The sequence below is a fragment of the Vidua macroura genome, chromosome 12 (assembly GCF_024509145.1).
Source record: "Vidua macroura isolate BioBank_ID:100142 chromosome 12, ASM2450914v1, whole genome shotgun sequence".
NCBI classification, from domain to species: domain Eukaryota; kingdom Metazoa; phylum Chordata; class Aves; order Passeriformes; family Viduidae; genus Vidua; species Vidua macroura.
The window spans coordinates 5,848,568-5,866,300 of NC_071582.1; the positions used below are offsets into that span (position 1 = coordinate 5,848,568).

General features: G+C 38.9%; 2 protein-coding genes across 2 annotated transcripts in view; one reads left to right on the forward strand and one right to left on the reverse strand.

The window, feature by feature from the left end:
• Positions 1 to 851: 851 nt before the first annotated feature.
• LOC128813501 (uncharacterized) lies at positions 852 to 10,769 on the reverse strand. The gene is made up of 6 exons (XM_053988691.1): positions 10,765 to 10,769; positions 10,257 to 10,555; positions 9,051 to 9,137; positions 5,082 to 5,163; positions 4,456 to 4,501; positions 852 to 3,024 (listed from the first exon to the last, which is right to left on the reverse strand). Exons 1-6 carry the CDS (start codon positions 10,767 to 10,769, stop codon positions 2,815 to 2,817), a joined length of 729 nt encoding a protein of 242 aa, XP_053844666.1. The 3' UTR covers positions 852 to 2,814.
• The window catches only part of VPS13C (vacuolar protein sorting 13 homolog C), a 74,965-nt gene continuing 67,952 nt past the window's right edge, over positions 10,721 to 17,733 (forward strand). Inside the window, exons 1-6 of the mRNA XM_053988589.1 lie at positions 10,721 to 10,867; positions 12,198 to 12,241; positions 13,232 to 13,274; positions 14,050 to 14,145; positions 14,865 to 14,966; positions 17,395 to 17,457. Of these exons, the coding sequence (XP_053844564.1) occupies positions 10,768 to 10,867; positions 12,198 to 12,241; positions 13,232 to 13,274; positions 14,050 to 14,145; positions 14,865 to 14,966; positions 17,395 to 17,457 (448 nt within the window). The 5' untranslated portion in view covers positions 10,721 to 10,767. The remainder of the gene's footprint in view (positions 10,868 to 12,197; positions 12,242 to 13,231; positions 13,275 to 14,049; positions 14,146 to 14,864; positions 14,967 to 17,394; positions 17,458 to 17,733) is intronic.

Below are 17,733 nucleotides of genomic sequence, written 5' to 3' on the forward strand. Positions count from 1 at the left end.
GGCTTCTGGAAGGAGATTTAATACAAGCTGTGCAGAGAGGATTTAAAGGACTCTTATCAAAGACTTAGATGTATGCACCCCTATCCAATGTGTTTTCAAAAAGACTAAACCACAAAGAAAGTGGTATGGCTAAACAGGAATGGGAGCCTTGTTAAAGTAAAGAAACATTAAAAAAAAAAATCAGATCCAAATAATAAAAATTGAGAAAAGCATAAGCTCTGGTTTTAGAATTAACTTCCCCCCAAAAAGGAAGCCATAAGAACTGAGCTGTATCCCTATAATTCTTCAGTTTGCTAGTGAAGCTCTTGTATTATTCTCCTGTACAATATGTTCACCTGTCCTCTGACCATGTTAGTTGATACATTTGAATTCATCTTTCTTCTCAAGGGGTGACCAACTCTAATGAAGGCCTTTGTTTTTAGAAGTCCTAATTTGTGTTTCATGAGAAACCTGCAAAGGACTGTTAAATATGAAGACATAATCTAGTTCTGTGTGCTTTTTTGCATTTTATTATTTTAAATTATAAGGGTAAATATTAGCATCACAGAAGCACATCACATAGGCTCAACTACTATAAACTAAAATGAGCAATATTATAATCCAACAAAATGACAGTTCAGATTAGATTGTGTGTTCACAACTTTATGAAGTCATAAATCTAGTACAGTATGTAATCAAAGCACGTGCCTACCAAAGAGCAGAATGGCTATTTGTTGATTTTGCATCAGGTGATTGACAGAGGAGTTGTTTCCCTTTAGCAAAGGCCTGTCTGTAACAGAGGACTTGAGCACCCTGGGATTGCCAGGGCCAGGGTTTGCTGAATGAAGGGTTTTGACTGCAAGAGAGGATAAAGCCTCTTTAGCAAGGGTTAAGGAACTACAGAGATCTAAGCAGGCCCTTTGCCATTTTCTGTTTCAACACTTTCTCCTGAAAATCCCATTGCAGCTGCAGAGCTATTTTTTACCCTTTCATTATTTGATGCCTTTACCTACATGAGCACAAAGCTTGCCAATGGTTTTGCATAAAGGTTAATCTCTGGACCAGCCTCAGGACTAACAATGGTAGATCAATATGGCCAACTTTCAGATCACTCTGTTTTGATCTCAATTTAATCAATAGCATTATGAGCTGAGGTTTGCTTTTCAGCTAATTATGTCTCTACAAACTGTCTCTACAAACCAGTACTGTCTGATTTTCTGCACTGGCTGACAGTCAAATTAATTGTGCACTTTGGACAAAATCTGTGGAACCCAGTCCTCTCCAAGTGGGAAATCTTTAAACTTATGTCCTCTTCAGAGCTGGAGTTCATCCCTCTATGCTACAAATGAAAATCTCAGAAAGAATCCATCTATTTTAGGTTAGGTAACTGGAAAAATTCTTTTTTATTTTTAGTTCATCTGAGAACATATAATAATTTATGTGCCAATTATATTTGTCAAGATTATTCTTCTGTGTCCAGTGAAATTTTGGAGTTTTTGTGTAATCTGAACACATTTTCTTTCATAAAAAAAAATACAAATCTAAACTGCTGTAAATGTACCTAAGTTTCCATGTCTTGTCTTTACAGTACGTAAGTGGGCTGTATTTTGGAATTTGAACTATTCAAATCCCAGTCTAAATTCTATGGTTACATATTCTTAGTGCTTCTCACATATTTAGTAAAACCTAGTGTTATAGAAAATATTTTTAAGTGAAAAAATGTATTTCTATATTGCTTATTAGCAATAACTACGGAAAAATTGGAAAAACCCTTTTTTTCCAATCACAGCCTGAAAAACTCCTATATGATTGAACTTACTGATGCCTTAATTAATTAAGAGATGCTTTTATCCTTTCCTGTCTACACTGATTCCCAGAAACAGTGGTGCTTCTGCACACAGTGTAACTCCCTTGTAAACACCCTCATCTGCTCTGTGTTTTCCTTCCTGCATAACTTTTACCTCAGTGGTAAAAGCAGCTGACTGAGGGCATTAGGCAAGAAATACATCTGTTCCTGCAGATCGCCTTGTTAAAATGAAATGGGAAATCAGGCAATGGTGATTCTCTCAGATGATCCCTATGTTGACAAATGCCAGCTGAGTTCAAGGGTATGGGTGACAGGACACTTCAGTGACTATATCCTAAATGCTTATGTGTCAAAGAACATTTTTATTTACTTCTTGGGAGCTCTTATAATTTAAAGATGCTTTTCTCAAAATTGTGCATCCTCAAAGTCAATAAAATTCGATGTGATTATTGGCCAAACTGTTGTATCATGGAAATCAATAATATTCCACTGACGTAAAATATTTTTCTTGGTCTCAAGAGAAGTAGTGTCATCTTCACATTTGACTGTTTTAATGGCAGAAGTACACACAGAGTGTTCCTATGGAGTTTAGAGCAGTGGAAGGGTCGTTCCAAACTCTGACAGAGACTGGGGGTAGGCCCCTTTCATGATAGTGACAAGTTTCAGAAGTAGGATGCCAGCAAAATTCAGCTCACCAAAGGCACTTATACTGACCGGCTCTGTACTTCGTACACAAAAATCTCATGCTCCCAGTTTTATTCCCTGGAATTTTCCAAGAGTAGCTATCAGTTTCACAGGTCCCCGAGCCTCTACAGGGAAGAAATGTCACAGCAGACCAGACAATTTCAAAAACACAGTCATAGTTCACATGTTATTCTTGTGCTGCTATACTAAAATGCTGAATACAGAATCTGGTCTGCTGGTTGCTGTAATGGCAAGTGTTTGTTGTACACGCTGTTCTCATGAAATGAACACAGACGAACTACATGGATTGTGTGTTTTGTGGGCAATTGTATCTTTAGGTGTGCTCAACTGCATTGATCCTCATAGGAGAACACTGTATCACCAGAGAGTTTGCCAGCTTTCAAGCTGAATTTTGCTTGGAGGCTGTGCATCTCCATGCTGACTTCAACTTCTTCCAGAGGATCAGGAGATATCTTCCATGTTTGGCAGTCCTTGGTCTTTAAAGTGAGGACTGACTTATTCTTACTAATTTTAACTCTTGTGTAGATCTTATCCTGTGCATTTTAGAGGAGAGAAAAGAAAAATTGAAATGACACAGACTGTCTGCAGGAGAAATGCTTCATGTTGGGACAAAATACCTGGGTACCTACCCAGGACAGAATCTGGTATTATATAGGTGAATAAGTTGAATAAGTGCAGCATGGACAGGCAGGCTATAAGGTATGCTGGAGACTACTATTTAGAGGTGTCAGCTGGATCAAAAATATTTAGTTTGGTATTTAAAGGATTTTTAAACTGAGATTAAAATAAAGAAAGGTATGAACATGAGTGGTTTCTGATCTAGCAGTGGAATTCAGATAGATCCCTGTGTCCATTCAGTTAACCCCTTATATGACTAGGCTCTGGTATAATGTGTAAGGTAACAGGCAACTTTATGTGTCTGTAGTTCAGGATTACTACTTTGCATTCTTTAATGCATAAACCAAGAGATTTGTCATTCCAATAATCTGACTTGCACAGACTACTGCAGCACAGCATATGAGTGCCTAATTCAGGTACACGTTTATTTAACAGAGTACTTCTTTGTTATAGTAACACCAGGAAAAACATACATGTGTTTCCTGCTGTCAAAAATAGAGATGTAGAAACATAGTAAGCAGAGGCTCCTAATTTCTTTCTCATCTGCCAAGCACAACCTTCCACCTAAAAACCCAATTGCCTCTAAAAGGTAGTTGTAAAGCTATTATTTTATTAGATATTATTACATAGCTTCTTCCTGATAAGTAACAGCTTACAATATGTACAATAACTTAAAACACCATTCGTATCCATAGGCTTCAGCCTTTCCAAGTCACGTATGCTGAATGTGCAGAGGGTTAATGTTTCATGAGAAAGGCAAGCTTCAGAAATCAGGTTAATTATAAATAGCTTCATTATTGAATGTTGGCATTTAGGGCTGTATAATATTTTGAAAATTAAGGGTTTGTGTTTTCCAGTGTTTTCTACAAATAGTTAACATATAGTCTGGGCTTGGTTGCCTTTATTGCTTCCTAAGCTGCATACAAGAGGCTGTGGGAACAATTCACTTTGTACCTACGAGGCCACAAAGACTGGGATACAGCTAGAACTGCCAAAAATCAACGTGAGTAGTATGTTGCCAAAGAACTCGATTCTTTGGCATTTCTTCCTCTCTGTTTTTATGGAAAGCCTTTTGTTCATAAATTATCAAGTGAAGGGCAAGCAAAAGGAAGTGGCACTAATTTGTAGGAGAGCTGTACCAAACAAAGAGCTTTTCTGCTGAGGTGACCATGACACTCCACTGTCACTTTCTGATTTGGCACAGTTGTATTACAGCCCTGAAAAACATGGGTTCAGCACAATCTGATTGTCAAACTTGACATCTATAACCATCTTATGAACTATCACTATTAAAGTTTCCAATGGAAGTGAAGTCAGGATTTCACTAGAGCAGTATCAATACTTACATGAATCTCCTGTTTGGGTGGTGGCAGTGTTGCACTGTCACATTGCCTGTGGGGAAAAAATTTGCAACTCTTGGCTACAGCTTTAAGTATCTAAAAGTTAGAAAAAACCAAAGTATACTAAAGTTCCAGAGAAGATTGGAAGGCCAAATATGAGGCAGACTTTTGGACTTAAAATCAGGCTTGAGCTGCTTAGTATCTCTTACCTGTTGAGAAGAACTAAAGGGCAGATACTATGTGTTTGAGTTCAAGTACAGTATTCAAATATGTTGTATGTTGTGACCTTCAAGTGCCTCACTTCTGGAATAACTGGTAACTTGCTACTGACATTTGTCTACGTACCTACTTCTTATGTGAGAATCCTGATCTAATAAATACCCAGATTATGCATATAAAACAATAAAGTTGGAATGGTAAGTGTACTTCAATTGAAATACAAGAAACTCTGAATTTAGATAAGCTTTCAAAATGCCATTTAAAAGTTAGTTCCTCATATGAAAGTTAGTTTCAACAATTAAGTGGCAATATAAAGACCACGTTTTTCTGTAATGAGAGATTACAGTAACCCTCAGTCTTTGCAATCTTGCAGATTTGTGTGGAAAGATGTATCCCCAAACCCAGCAACTTACTCTCTCTTGAGTGTGGCCTTGCAGGGTCTGGAGAGGGTAGTGGCCTCCACAAGTTCAGCTTTGAATAGCAGATTTTGCATGCCTTGAAGCACCCAGCCAGTGTACAAGAGGGTAAAGAAGAAAAAGAACATATTTGCATTAAAAAGCTGCTAAGAAGACTATAATTCTCTCATTATGATTTAGTGGGTTTTGCTGGAGGACTCTTCCAATGTCCAAGTGCATGTGCAAAAAATGGAAATTTCTAGGAAGGGCAGTAGCTTGGATTAATAGATACTTATGTGTGCTTTCACAATGAATAAATTCAAGTTCTTATCCATGAATGAATTTACACTTATCATTTAAAATAAATATGTTTTGTCCAGAGTAAAGTACTATTGCTTTGTTCCTCACTTAAAGGCACCATATTCATTAAAATAAGCACATTTTTATTTCAACCAATTTTCTACCTAACTAGTGGCATTTTCATCTTCACAGCATATCACTGAAACAAAAAGCTATGACTCTCAAAAATTCTGTCAAGACAAACCCTCATGAAAAATTAAGTTAATTCTTCTTATGATAGAACTTAGCTGTTTTTTGAGGATTCCCTGGCTCAGGATAAAATACAGCAATGCAATTTAGATTCCAAACTTCAGCTGATATGACATGCATGTGGTCAATACTGATAAGATAAACTAAGACTCTTGGCCTAGAAATTTCATGCAGAAATGCAGATTCTATGATAAACCTTTCAGATGCTGATAAGGTGCAGTAGATAAAGGAAATGATTCTTCAAACTCTATTGAAAATCACCTGTCACAGTCAGATTGGCCATGGAGCTGTCATCATCTGTGGATACAGCATTATTTCATACCATGTGGTATTTACACTTTGCTGTCCTTGTTTTTTCTAGTCACATGAAAGCTGTAAAGATCTTTGGGTCTAGTCTTTTAAGGTCTAAGGTCAGTGGGAATTCCAAATTTTTAAATCTAGATTTCTCTGGAAACATATTTATAGAAGCCAGTGAGGATAATTTTATGCAGGGTTTGTCTTGGAGGATAATGAGTGCATATTTATTTATTTATTTATTTAGAAACAGACGTGGCATTTTTATAGGAGGAAAAATATAATCATTGTGTTAGGATTGCGACAACATGTCTGATTTAAAAATATTCTGAGAAACAGAACTGGGGTTTCTGCAGATGATTGAAGTTATTTTTATGAATAAGACAGGCTTCTATTTGCATATAATTTAGTTCTTACATATTTGTGCATGGCAAGTCTTTTATATTTTATTGCTGGATCACAGAGAGAAAGGACACACAGTGAAATAGTATCACAGCTTTTTACAGATGTCAGTTCTCCTCTGAGAACTGAGACTCTCCAGCTGTTACAAAGGAAAATGGAAAGCAGATTGCTATGTGTTGGCATCTTCTTAGTGCATCAGACATCTTAAGATATCTTAATCTGTTTGGTTTACTTACAGCTAATAAGTGTTGCAAAAATTTCTAAGAAATGTCTTAATTATTAGCAGTGTTCTAAGTAGTATCAGTTGTTTTAACTATTTTGCTACTCCAGTCCATGCAATTTGGGTGCTTATTCTAGTATTTGACATAACTGTTTAAGCACCTTTTGTTTTCACTTACTGTCTACAAGTGCATTCAGCACTAGTGAAATCTCTTGTGTATTACTTAGAAAAAAAATTAAAATCAGTGCAAAATGAAGTTATTATAAAAATTTTATATCATAATATAAATAAGACTAACCCCAGTATCAAATACTACTACTTGTACAGCATACTAAACTTTAGAAAAGACAAATTGACAAGAAGATGAATATTGATCTTTTCTATTTGTTAAGTCCAAAAATATGTGCTTTAAGTATATAGTTACTTCTGAGACTATAACAATCCAAAATTGTGACAAGGGAAATCCTCAGTAGCTGGAAGGAATGAAACATCCCTCATAATCAGAGTCCGCAAGGAACTGGCTGCTCAGAGAAGCTGTGGCATAATTGGGTTTTGGAGATTTTCTAAAGTTGTCTGAGCACTTCTGGCTTTTGGCAACCTGATCTAACTCACCACAAAGTCCTCTTATCTCTGTAGACTTTGTGATGAGAGTTGATGCAACGTTACTTGGCTGATTTCCCAACTGCTAATAGGCATACATTCTGTTTAGTGAGGTACAGTGGATAAAATTTGCCATCTGTTCACTTGCCAACAGTCAGAGGGTAGGAGCTGTGACTTTATAATATTAATGTAGTAAAACAGGAGAAGAAAGCTTGGCTATTGAGCTTTCAATCCATGTACCCACCTCAGATTAGAACTGCTGTGGCTATTACTTGTTTATGTATGCAAGATTGCATAATAGGCAACTCTAAGCAAATACTTGTTGCAGTTATTCATAAAACTGAAGCTCTAACTGGTACTTTCAATGCAGATTTCTTGTCTTTTTTTAGGCTTCATATTTTTGGTAAAGGTTTCCCTAATAAGTTTGATCAAATCTTGCCACATAAAATAGCATACCTACAAAGTGAAGTGTCACAATCTTGTATTTATATTTTTTTTTGGTGAATTAGTGCAGTGATGGAATCATCAGATATTTAACAGAGTGATACAATAATATAAAAGAAGCCTTTATACAGCAACTAAAACATGTTTTTGATGACTTTCACCTGAGTAAAACTAATTATTGAATTCATATTTATCAAACCAATCATTAGGAAAAGGTGAGTAGAGTGCCTGAGGGTTTCCCCAGGGAGAATTAACATTATTTGTGTATTCAGTGAATGGTGGGCAAATACTTCTGTTTGTCCTGGATTTGTTCTTCTACATACAGAATTCTTACGTCATATAATTTGTGGATGAGGGGGTTTTGGGGTTGTTTCCCCTCCCCTGCATACTGTTTTGGACTGTTTACTTTTCTCATTGAGAACACACAAGGAATGGCACCTACCTACAGACAGAACAGCATTAATGTCATTTTTGAGTGGTGTCCTATCTGCAAGGGAGGCTCAGGCAGATCAACAAAGGATTGTTTGTAATAGAGGTGCAATAATATGTGTCCTTATTTTCAAGTAATATTGCAGTATTTAAACCACACACATGGTTGATAAAATATCTAATAAAACTGCTCACAGGTTTCCCATTCTTAATTCCATTTCATTTTCCTTTTATTTTTAAAAATCTATGTAGGATTTACTGAAATGGGATATCTGACACAAATGTCCTGGCTGGTGATCTTTTCCAGGTTAAATCACACTTCTTCAGGAGCAATTTTTGATCCACTACATCTTATGCCTACTTTTTCTGGGAAAGCATAGAATTATTTAGGTTGGAAAGGACCTTTAAGATCCTTAAAGGTGCAGAACTTTTGCTCAGGCCACCACTAAAGCACGTCCTTAAGAGCCACATCCACAGGTCTTCTGAATACCCCCTGGGATGGATACTCCATCCCTTCCCTGAGCAGCCTATCCCAATGCTTGGTAACCTTTAATTGAAGAAATTCTTTTCTAATGTCCAACCTAAGCCTCTCCTGGGGCTACTTGAGGCCATTTCCTCAAAACAGATGATTTTATAAATTTATGGAGCTCTTTAAGTTCTTTAGAACAATGCTTTGATCAGTCAGGATATTATTTAACCACATAAAACCTACTTTTTGTGGTTTTCAACACCCTTTATAGTTGTGATGTTGTGATTAAATTTTCTTTGTTTTTTTTTTTTTTTTTTTTTTTTTTTTTCTGTGCAGAAATGATGACCATGATGAAAAATGAAGTAGAAGATGGACATATAATCCTGGCTATATTGTATAATTGTTACAGAGAAAACTTACTACCATTGATTTGCACAACTGCTCTTAAATTTACATACAACTGCCCTCGATTAGCCAGTACTTTTGCTTAAGCTATAGTCATTCAGCTGTGGTTTGTATACACAGAAACTAAAATATTTCAAAACTTCATTTTTAAAAATCAGAAATGAAAATTCATTACCTAATAGAATGGCAGCAGGAGGTTTATTCACAATTTCCTGACACGTTTTCTTCCATTGTCTCTTCTCTATGGTGGTAAAAGCCAAGACTGTACAAAACAATTAAACAAATAAATTGAACATAAAGGTAGGCATATATATATACACACACATAGGTATGTGTATGCCCTTTGCCTCTTAACACTGTGTGAAAAGGTGATAAAATCTTTTGTGCTGCTTGCATGCTCTGGTCTGCACTCTGTGGTTTACTGCGCTTTGATAAACTGAAAATGCATTTGATACATGTATTTTGATGATGGTGAGTGCCCACAATTCAAATAAAGTCAAAAGTGTTCCTAGCAAAGCTCTGTGGATTTACCTTTACTGCAGCAAGAGGGAGCTTGCAAGCCTGAAACACAGGCTGTAACACAACCAGAGTGGTAACAATTGCTGATGGACCTTTCCTTTGTCAAACTTAAATATTTTCCTTCAGCTTTGTGGTTTTGTAAAATCTGCTTGGACTAAGCTCCACAATATATTTGAATGCTGTTTAAAGCAATATTTGTCTCACCGTGATCATATTTATGTGGTGTTGATGTATTTTCACATACTTTTGAGGGTGAATCCTACTGCTAATATTGTTTCCTGCGCTCTGGAATACATTTTTAGACTGAATGTTCCATTTTGAGCTATCAAGTGCTGTACTTCAATGAATAATTGAGCTCCTATGAGTTCAGAATGACTTTACAGAACCAGTTTGAGGATTAGCACTACAGAGATTTAAAAATTTGTTCCAGGGTTGACATTGCTACCTGTAGGTTCACCGCATGGAACAGCATATTCTTAACTACTTTCTCTGCAGTGCTATTACCTCTAAAACATATGGGCTTTGAGATTTTTTTCCTCATTTTTACTTCCTCTGTGATCTTCCTGAACTGCTAGATTAACCTGTTTAGCTGTTTGAACAGTTTAATTAACAGTTTTAAAATCAGAAATAGTTTTCTAAGGCACTGTAAGCACACGCAGGTTTCGTCAATCCCAGGTGAAGTGACGTGAACAATTCGCCCTGGGACGACATCAGCCCCGGTAGGGCCCCAAACGCGGCGCCGCGGCTCCACACAGGCGAGCGGGCGATACCCGAGCGGCTTTCGGCGGGACCCGCCTGAGGAGGAACCGAAGGCCGATGGGCCGGCCGCCTTCCCCGCGCCCCCGCCAGCCTCCAGTCTAACCCGCACGGCTCCCCGGGGCTGCTGAGGAGCCGAGGCGCGCTGCCGGCGACGGGACGATGCCTGCGGGGGAGAAGCCGGGGCGCGCTGCCAGTGTCAGGGCGGTGCCCGCAGCCGCTCCTCCCTCACGCGGTCTCTTCGCCCCGCGAGTGCCGGGGGAGCCGCGGCTGCAGCCACGGATCCCCGCCGCACGGGGGCGCCATGTGCCGCCGCGTCGACCCCGCCCCGCTCCGCGCGCTCGTTCGGCCCCGCGTTTCCGAGCAGCGGCGGCGGGCTCGGGATCTCGTACTGTCGCCCGGGGTCTGTCCGTGCCGGCACTGCCACCGTTCCGCCGCTCCAAGTCCCCCCCCCACGCCCCGCACCTCCGCACCCCGGCAGGCGCTGGGCTGCGCCCCGCCCCGTCAGCTGACTGCCGGGGGCGCGCCCGCGCTGGGTCACGCCGCGCTCGCCGCCCCCTACCCTGCGCTTCGCTCCCCTCCCAGCCGGCGGCCGCGGCTGAGGGGCCGCCTACGCCATGGTGCTGGAATCAGTGGTGGCGGATCTGCTGAACCGCTTCCTGGGCGACTATGTGGAGAACCTGAACAAGTCTCAGCTCAAGCTGGGCATATGGGGGGGTAAGGAGCCCCTTCCCTCTGCTGCTCCGTGTCCGCCGGGCCGCCGGAGTTACCAGGGACAGGGGGAGCTGGTCTCGCTGGCTGCGGTTACCCTGTGAGGGGTTCGCGGGCCCTGGGACCGCCAGCCCCTCTGAGGGGCGAGCGGTGGGTTTGCGGGCCCCTGTGAGCAGAAGGCGAGTTCCGGGGCCGCGGCCCTCCGAGACGGACGGTCGGTGTGTGGCCGCACACGTCCCCGCTCGCTTGGAGGCCCGTCGTCCCTTGTGTGCCCGTCGTCCCTGGCGCCCCCTCCCTCGCGTCGGTCTGTGGGGCGGGGGCACGGGCGCATGGCGATTGCCTCGGAGCGCTTCGAGGGGGGAAACCGCCGGCACCGATAAACCCACTGTTATTTCTCCTATTTCTTCTCTCCGGTGCTGGGTGGAAGCACGATGGTGCTGTTGGACCTGTGGGCGGGCTCATGGCGCAGTGCCCCGGGTGCCGGGAGCGCTGGGTGCCGGTGCAGCTGACGGGGTGCTTGGGGAGCCGTGTATTTCAGTTATCGGTTTAAATAATACGTATAAAACAGCCGGGAGAGTGCAGGTGCGTGGAGTAGCTGTTCTCGGTGAATGTATCAAAACATTTCCGTTCGCTATGCTGTAGTCATGCAGAAAATCAGCTGAAGTACTGTCTAGGGAAGTTAGCTGGTTTAGGCGCCTTCCGTAGGTAAGTCATCACCTTATTTTTACTCGTCATGGTTGTACGTATTTTAGCATTTAGCAATATTAATATCTATACTTGAAATAGAATATAGCTCTAAGGAATCTGACATTAAAGCACTAAGAAGTATATGGGCTTTCCTCAGGTATAATTCTGTGACAGTGTTTCATTTAGAAATCCTATTATGTTGTCTGTGTCAGGAAAAGTTAATGTTTTTGTGAACACAGGCATGTGTTTTTGTGGCTCTGTGATTCATGATTTTTCTTTTATGTGGAATCATGAAAAACAAGATGCCATTTTCCAAGTCTACCCAACGTTGATAGAAACTGCAGTTGTCATTCACACTAAGTGAGTAATAAGAAAGACTTCCTATTCTTGTGGGTGTATCTAATAGAGTAGAAACATGTTGACATCTAAGTTGGTGATGTTTTTATCATCTCTTCCAACTGAAATTTTTTCTGTAACCCATGTTTAGTGGTTCTTACAAATTACAAGTTTATTGTGTTATTCTGTACCTGGAACAAGGTTTTCAGGTTTTATTCATAAGTACTTGGTAGGATTGTGGTTGTGTTCCTTTTTCTAACATGAGTAATAATTGAAGTAATTTTTTCTGTACTTCTCCCTTTCTTCTAAACAGGTAATGTGGCACTTGACAATTTACAGATAAAGGAGAATGCATTAGTAAGTATCCTAATAACTTCAAATTGGTTTTGTGAGTTTAAAGACTGAGACTTAGGATAAAATGTTGCTCACTGTAGTCTCACAAAAGGATACACTGAGTTCTTTATTACTGGTTATAGGAAGTAAGTTCTTGGTTAACTGCTTCTAATTTTGCTCATTTTACTGGAACAGAGAAAGAAAAGCCGTGGTTGAAAAACAGAAGTAACTTGCATTAAGTTCCCATACTCTTGTCTGGAAAAACAAGTTACTTGGCTAATTTTCATGTTCCTTAATTTGGATAATGAACATCTGTACTACTGAGAGAATCTTGCTCCAAAATTTAGTGGGTTTCAACTTCACTAAAAAGAACTGTTACTCTTCTGTGCACTGTAAACACATTGGATCTTTATAGACCTAATCACTGGCTTCTCTTTGTTATTCTAAAGTTTCATATTTTGCTTGTCTATTTCATCCATTCCTGATGGCTTTGTTGTACTTCAAATCAATTGCTGCAAATATCTTCATGTCTAGTAGATAAGAAAGGAAAGAAGTGTTACTTTGTACATGCCTTTCCTTCTTATGGGGGTTGATTCAGATTCCAGCAGTTCTGATGTAGAAAAATGCAAAGTCATGTATGTGACTGACCAGAGCCAAGACCAAATCAAGAATATAAAGTAAGGGATGGTTCTGACAGCCTTACAATTGTAATATGTTAGATATCCATGCAAAAGTAGTTAAAGGGAGGTCAATATTGAACACCACTTTCAGAGAAGTAGCCTACACTTTCTTGAAAAAGAAGGGATCAAAAGAATATTATGTGCTCCAGTTCTTCTTTTTTCCTCTAGTTTGCCTGTCTGCTGCTGTCTTGTTTTCCTTCTAAGATTTTCCAGTAGAAAATAACTAGCTTTTAATTTCTGTATGTAAATACAGTACTTTGCAAATGTAATTTAAATTTATTTATTTGATTTTTACTACTACTTCTGTTCAATACTTTATTTTTGTCGTTTACAGAGTGAACTGGATGTACCTTTTAGAATAAAAGTTGGTCAGATAGGTAAGTTTTAGTTCCAACACAACTATTGCAATGGAAATTTTAATACAAGCTGTAAGATCAGTCTTGCCCCTGAATTTCTTTTATTAAGCTTTCTGAAGTGTAATTATACTCACTGTTGAAACTGGCATAGAAATTCAATGTGACTGCCATTGATGTTATTGATGTTAGCAAACCCTGTTTGTGTAATTTTACAGATATGAAAAACACATCTGAGAGGTTCTTCCCAGAGACATGAATGATCAAGGGAGCTGTTTAGTGTAGACAGAGTATGTGTTGTTCTTTAAAGGACTGATTTAGACTATGAAGAACTTAAGTTAAATTCCTGAAACTGACGAACATGCCAAAGGTTTAGGAACTCTTAGATTTTTTTTTTTTTTTTGTAAATTCCTTTCTCTGGTAGTCAGCATTGCTTTTTCACATGAAACATTTGTAGGAGATTTATGTGTAGTATTTTTTCTTCTACTTCCTGGGAAAATCATATTCACCTCAGTGAATTGAACTTCAGTCATGATCTCAGGTCTTGATTTGAAGTATTCTGACTCAGACTGTGACTTTTTGCTTAAAATTATGGCTTATGTTTCCTCTGCATATATTATATCACTTCAAGGGTTTTATAAAATGTTTATGCCCGTGTGGTTTCTCCTAACCTTCTAAGGTGTTTAGGACATCAAGATACAGGATTAATGCTTTAATGCTGAAGGTGTTCTTTGGACCAGTGCAGTGCGAAGAACAGTGGAGATGTTTGTTTTGATGTAACTGTATCTGCTTTGTTTAGATAAACTTACTCTGAAGATTCCTTGGAAGAATCTCTATGGGGAGGCAGTTGTTGCAACTCTAGAAGGCTTGTATCTTCTGATAGTTCCTGGAGCAAGTATGTAAACTTCTCAGCAACACTTAAATAAGGGAAGAGAAAAATATCTAAGGGTACCATGTAAATGAGTCTATAATAGTAAGTAGTTCATGTGAGCCACCCTTTTTACATTCTGCTCCCTCAGAGAAGTTTCTACACATATGCTGGCAAGTTAGTAGAAGGGTGGGAGAAAACAGCACCTGTTGCTTTTATGGAGATCCTTGGTTGTATTCATTCCAAGTTCAATTCAACAGCCAAATTTCTTCTAAAACTTGCTTATCCTGAATCCAGCTTTTTGGCATGGTTTAGATCTTTATCTGTTTATCTGCTTCTAAATGATAACAGTCAAAGGTAATAATTCCATTTGTACTGTTTGTAGGGAGAAGGAAGGGGGTCAAACAATTTTTAGTTTTCTCTGAAATCAGAACCTCTGGTATGATGAGAAAACTTGCAAGTTCCTGGAGCATGAAATATATGTATAGAAGAACTTAAAAATCTGTCTTATATTGCACAGACCACTCTTAGGGGTCTGAATTTCCTCAGAAGAATTCTCCTGTGAGATAATGTGTAATGGTGTAAAAACAGCAGTTTTGGAGGCTAGCTGCAGTGTTCAGCAATGAAAAAAGAATAACTTTTCCCTCAGACAAGGTGTTTTGCAACATGATATATGGTGCATTGCTTGATAATGCATTTATATATCTTGAGATTTAGGATTAATGCTTTCCCAACTTGGCTTACAGGTGTTAAATATGATGCAGAGAAGGAAGAAAAATACCTGCAGGATAATAAACAAAAGGAACTGGCAAGAATCGAGGAAGCCTTGCAGAAAGCAGCAGAAAAAGGTACTGGCTTAATAATGCAAATCTCCATTGGAATTTGAGGACTTAGGCTGTGCTGAGAAAGAAAAGTCCTGGTTTCCAATAGACTTAATAAATTTTGTTTTTTCAAGTGTCTAGCTAATTTTACTACAGTGTTTTGAAAGGGCTTTTTACTCTAAAGCTTGAAAGAAATGTTATTTGTTTGTTTACCATTCATTTATCCGGTCAGCTTCCATGGGAAATGGGAATTTATTCATCTGGTATGTCTTTTCTTTTTCTTTTTCCTTGGTGCTTTAGGGGAACAGGACCATATAGAACAATAGAAAGTACATAGCGTGAGGGTAATGCTATCTTGTTTTAGCACCAGAATAATAGATGTTTAACTGTGTGTTTTAGAGGTGTGTGTGGTAGGTTGTTCTTTGCTGAAAGGAACCTTTAAGGGGAGAGGTAAAGCTTGTAAACTTTTACTGCAATGATAATGCTTTTGTTTCAGTTTCTGCTGTGCTTTTATGATCTACTGAGTTTGGACTGGTTTGGGAAATGAAACTCTTGTCAGCAGGAAATAATTCATGACACAACAAAACAACTGAGCACGAACATAGGAACCTTAAACTTTTGCTCTAGGTCATAAAACGTGTTAAGCTCTCAATTAAGTCCTGTTAACTTGTTTCGTGGTGGTGATTTTTTTTTTTTTTTTTTCCTATTTGCTTATATTGTCATAACCCATACCTTTAATAGAATTATGGTATCAGTTTGGCTTGTTTGGACAGAAACCAAGCTCAGAACCAGTGACAGGTAACTACATGTGTTGGAGGAAAAAGTTATCACTGAAGTTTTTGTCTGAATTGAGACCTATTTGTTGGCTTGTGTAATGCTTCTTAAGATGCATTTCTATGATACTTGTAATGCTGCAACTCATGGAAAAGTTACTGGGAAAGAGATGGTGCTTTCAACACTTGGAGAAAAGAGTTTGGTTGTAATCCCTTTGCTCATTTAATTCTCCAGTCTGTGGAGGAGTCAAAAGACTCCAAAAGGGCCAGAGTCAAAAAGGCCAGAATCTGTGGCCTTTTTCCTGCTCTGCTAGTTTGAGAGGTACATGTGCAGTTTCCTTCAAATGGCAATCTGATAATCTGGCTGCAATGAAGAAAGGAGCTTTGCTTTATTTCTTGTCTTTAATATGCCAGAAAATATATGAGGGCTAAGACAACTTCAGTGAATGAATTTTGCAGCCATTACCTGATACTGGGGTGAAGGAATGTTGGTAGAAGTTTAACCTCAGTTGAGTAGCACGTGGGTCCTGTACAGCAGCAGTGTTTCAGCCAATGCTGAAACACTGCACCAGTAGCAATAGGATGAAAGGATAGTGTAATAAGATGAACTTAACCTAATGGGTACTGCTTGAGGAATTCCCATTCTGGAGCTTCATGTATTTAAGAATTAATCTGTGCACCACCAGCAGTTTTCTTTTTCAATAAAAATGTACTAGATCCAGTGTTTGTAATTACTTGTACTGTTTGTAATGCTTTTGAAAAAAAATCGTCATAGAAAAATGGTAGCTTAGTAGCTCAACTGGTTATATAAAGAAAGAGAATTAGATTTAGTTTTAGTCATGTTCTCCAGTTTTAAACTTTAAGCCTTGAGAAGGAAAAGCAAGAGGAACATTTAAATTGGATTGTTTTCTACTTTAACTCGAGAAGTTCTGTTATCCTATGATCATATTTCAGTGGTAGCCATTTGTGTTTGTGGTGCTGTACTAGAATATTGTACTCAAGAGGACTTGTGTAAGTCCTGCATGAGCAGATCCTTTGCTTTTGCTTGGTATAGAAATCTTGGAACCAATGTTGCCCTACTGAACCATAAAATTCTAAGAAATTCAGCTCTCTCTCTAGGCTTTTAAGAGCATACAATAGCTGCTGAAAAGCTAGGAAATATCTTGAATAGAAATTTGTCAGGGTTCATGATTTCTCAGTTGTATTTTATTTTCTGATTAATACTTGATTTATATTAACATGTTTAGAATCTTGATTCAATCCTTGGATTTAAGAGTATAAATAGGCCTAGAGATAATTTCTTTTGATGTGCTCTTCAAATACTCAGCAAAATGGTCATGGCACTGTTGGTAAGGTAGTGTGAGAGGGAAACTGCTGACACAAGCTGATGAAACGATTTTCTTTTTTCTAAGCTGTTACAGTCTGTCTCTATCAGACCTCATATATGGAGACCAGAGGTTGCAGGTCTTTTGCTGGTTACAAGAAAAATGTAAATGACACGATTTTCCTATGTAGGTAATCACTGAAACTACATATTCTGAAATTAATTGGGCTGTCAGATACTGTAATGGAAATACTACATTGTCATACAGGTTTGGTGAACTTAATATTAAATCACAAGTTGATTTCCTTTTTTTAAACCAAATGCATTTTTTTGGTTATTTGCTGCCATGTGGACCAAGGCACGCATTCACAAGATTCCTTGTATGGGTTGGAGAGTCTGGTTTACAAGGACACCAAGCCTGGTGGGTATGCATGGTTAGTTGCATTTTATACATGCATGATGAGCAGGCAGTTTAGATGTTTAAAAGTCCCCCTCTGCAAAGCAGCCAAATGTAGAAGTGAGAAAACAATACTTGTTTGGTAAACATCCACATATTGGTGGTTCTCGAAAGAAGATTTTAATGAATGTGGATTCAAGTGGAATCTTGCAATTACTTAGTCCCTTTTTAATTGAGTGGCTGTTTGAGAAGATTAGGAGACTATTTAGATTTCCATCAGTCATGTTGAGCTCAAGAATG

What these genes read in the sequence shown, in the direction of transcription:
- LOC128813501 (XM_053988691.1), bottom strand. An exon ending in TCCTGCTGCCATTCTATTAG is followed by an intron (nt 5,164 to 9,050) that starts GTAATGAATTTT and finishes GGGTGCTTCAAG; the next exon opens with GCATGCAAAATCTGCTATTC. An exon ending in AAGGCCACACTCAAGAGAGA is followed by an intron (nt 4,502 to 5,081) that starts GTAAGTTGCTGG and finishes TTTTCCCCACAG; the next exon opens with GCAATGTGACAGTGCAACAC.